General features: G+C 63.2%; 2 protein-coding genes across 5 annotated transcripts in view; one reads left to right on the top strand and one right to left on the bottom strand.

Moving 5' to 3' along the window:
* LBHD1 (LBH domain containing 1) overlaps positions 1 to 717 on the top strand; it is a gene marked incomplete at its 5' end in the record, with an annotated part of 8,049 nt that overhangs the window by 4,598 nt on the left and 2,734 nt on the right. Inside the window, one exon of the mRNA XM_015569817.1 lies at positions 23 to 161. Coding sequence (XP_015425303.1) covers positions 23 to 161 — 139 coding nt within the window. The remainder of the gene's footprint in view (positions 1 to 22; positions 162 to 717) is intronic.
* METTL12 (methyltransferase like 12) overlaps positions 1 to 717 on the bottom strand; it is a 3,047-nt gene extending 2,330 nt beyond the window's left edge. For 3 of the 4 annotated variants that reach the window (XM_015569836.1, XM_015569835.1, XM_015569839.1), the window contains exon 1: positions 258 to 656. The gene's annotated coding sequence lies outside the window, so the exon portion shown is untranslated. Of the gene's footprint in view, positions 1 to 257 lie in introns of all 4 variants that reach the window. The other variant, XM_015569838.1, reaches the window with a different exon arrangement.

The following is a 717-nucleotide window of genomic DNA, read 5'->3' as shown; positions in this document are numbered from 1 at the left end:
GTGGCCTCTTCCTCCCCCGCAGGAGCTGAAGAAGAAACTGTTCAAGCGACGGCGCGTGTTGAACCGGGAGCAGCGCCGGAAGCACCGGGTGGTCGGGGCCGTGATCGACGAAAGCGCCGCCATCCAGAAATGCTGCAATGTCGCCCGAACTCCCCGCAGAAGCCTGAGATTCAAGAGGAGATTTGCAAAATCCGCTTCGTGCAATAACGTGTGCAACCTAACTCTGCAGCCGCGGAAAAAAGCACGCGGACACACACCTAAAACGGTACCACGGCCTTGGCCTTTATTGGTTGCAACGGGAAGTGGAAAAGGAGGGGATACGACAGCTCCGGATCCTGTGGCGGCTTCAGACCTGAAACAAGAGGAGGAGGCATGAGCACCCCTGGGGGGGAGCCCGCGGAACTTCGGTTCCGCCCAGCGTCTCGGAGACCCGTGTCCCGGCGCTTGAGGATAGAACCGGCGGACTGGCAACCGTCGGCACCGAAGACATGACGCCGAGGGGGCCGGAGCCCTCTCCCTCTGCCTCCGTACATTACGGGGACCGGGACCGCACGCCCGAACCCCGCCAAGAAAAGGAGGGTCCGCAAACCCAGCCCAGAACCCCCGCGCGCCCCAGAGACCCCCGAGAAGTTGCAGCACTCACTCCGTGGCCGACCCGGAAAGGTGGGGGAACCCACTGAGCTCCCTTATATAGCACCAGGCCCCGCCCCCGAGCTG

This window comes from Myotis davidii, unplaced genomic scaffold (genome assembly GCF_000327345.1).
Source record: "Myotis davidii unplaced genomic scaffold, ASM32734v1 scaffold826, whole genome shotgun sequence".
Classification (NCBI taxonomy): domain Eukaryota; kingdom Metazoa; phylum Chordata; class Mammalia; order Chiroptera; family Vespertilionidae; genus Myotis; species Myotis davidii.
Note: the sequence above shows the minus strand (reverse complement) of the source record. Positions and strands in the feature narration are given on the sequence as shown.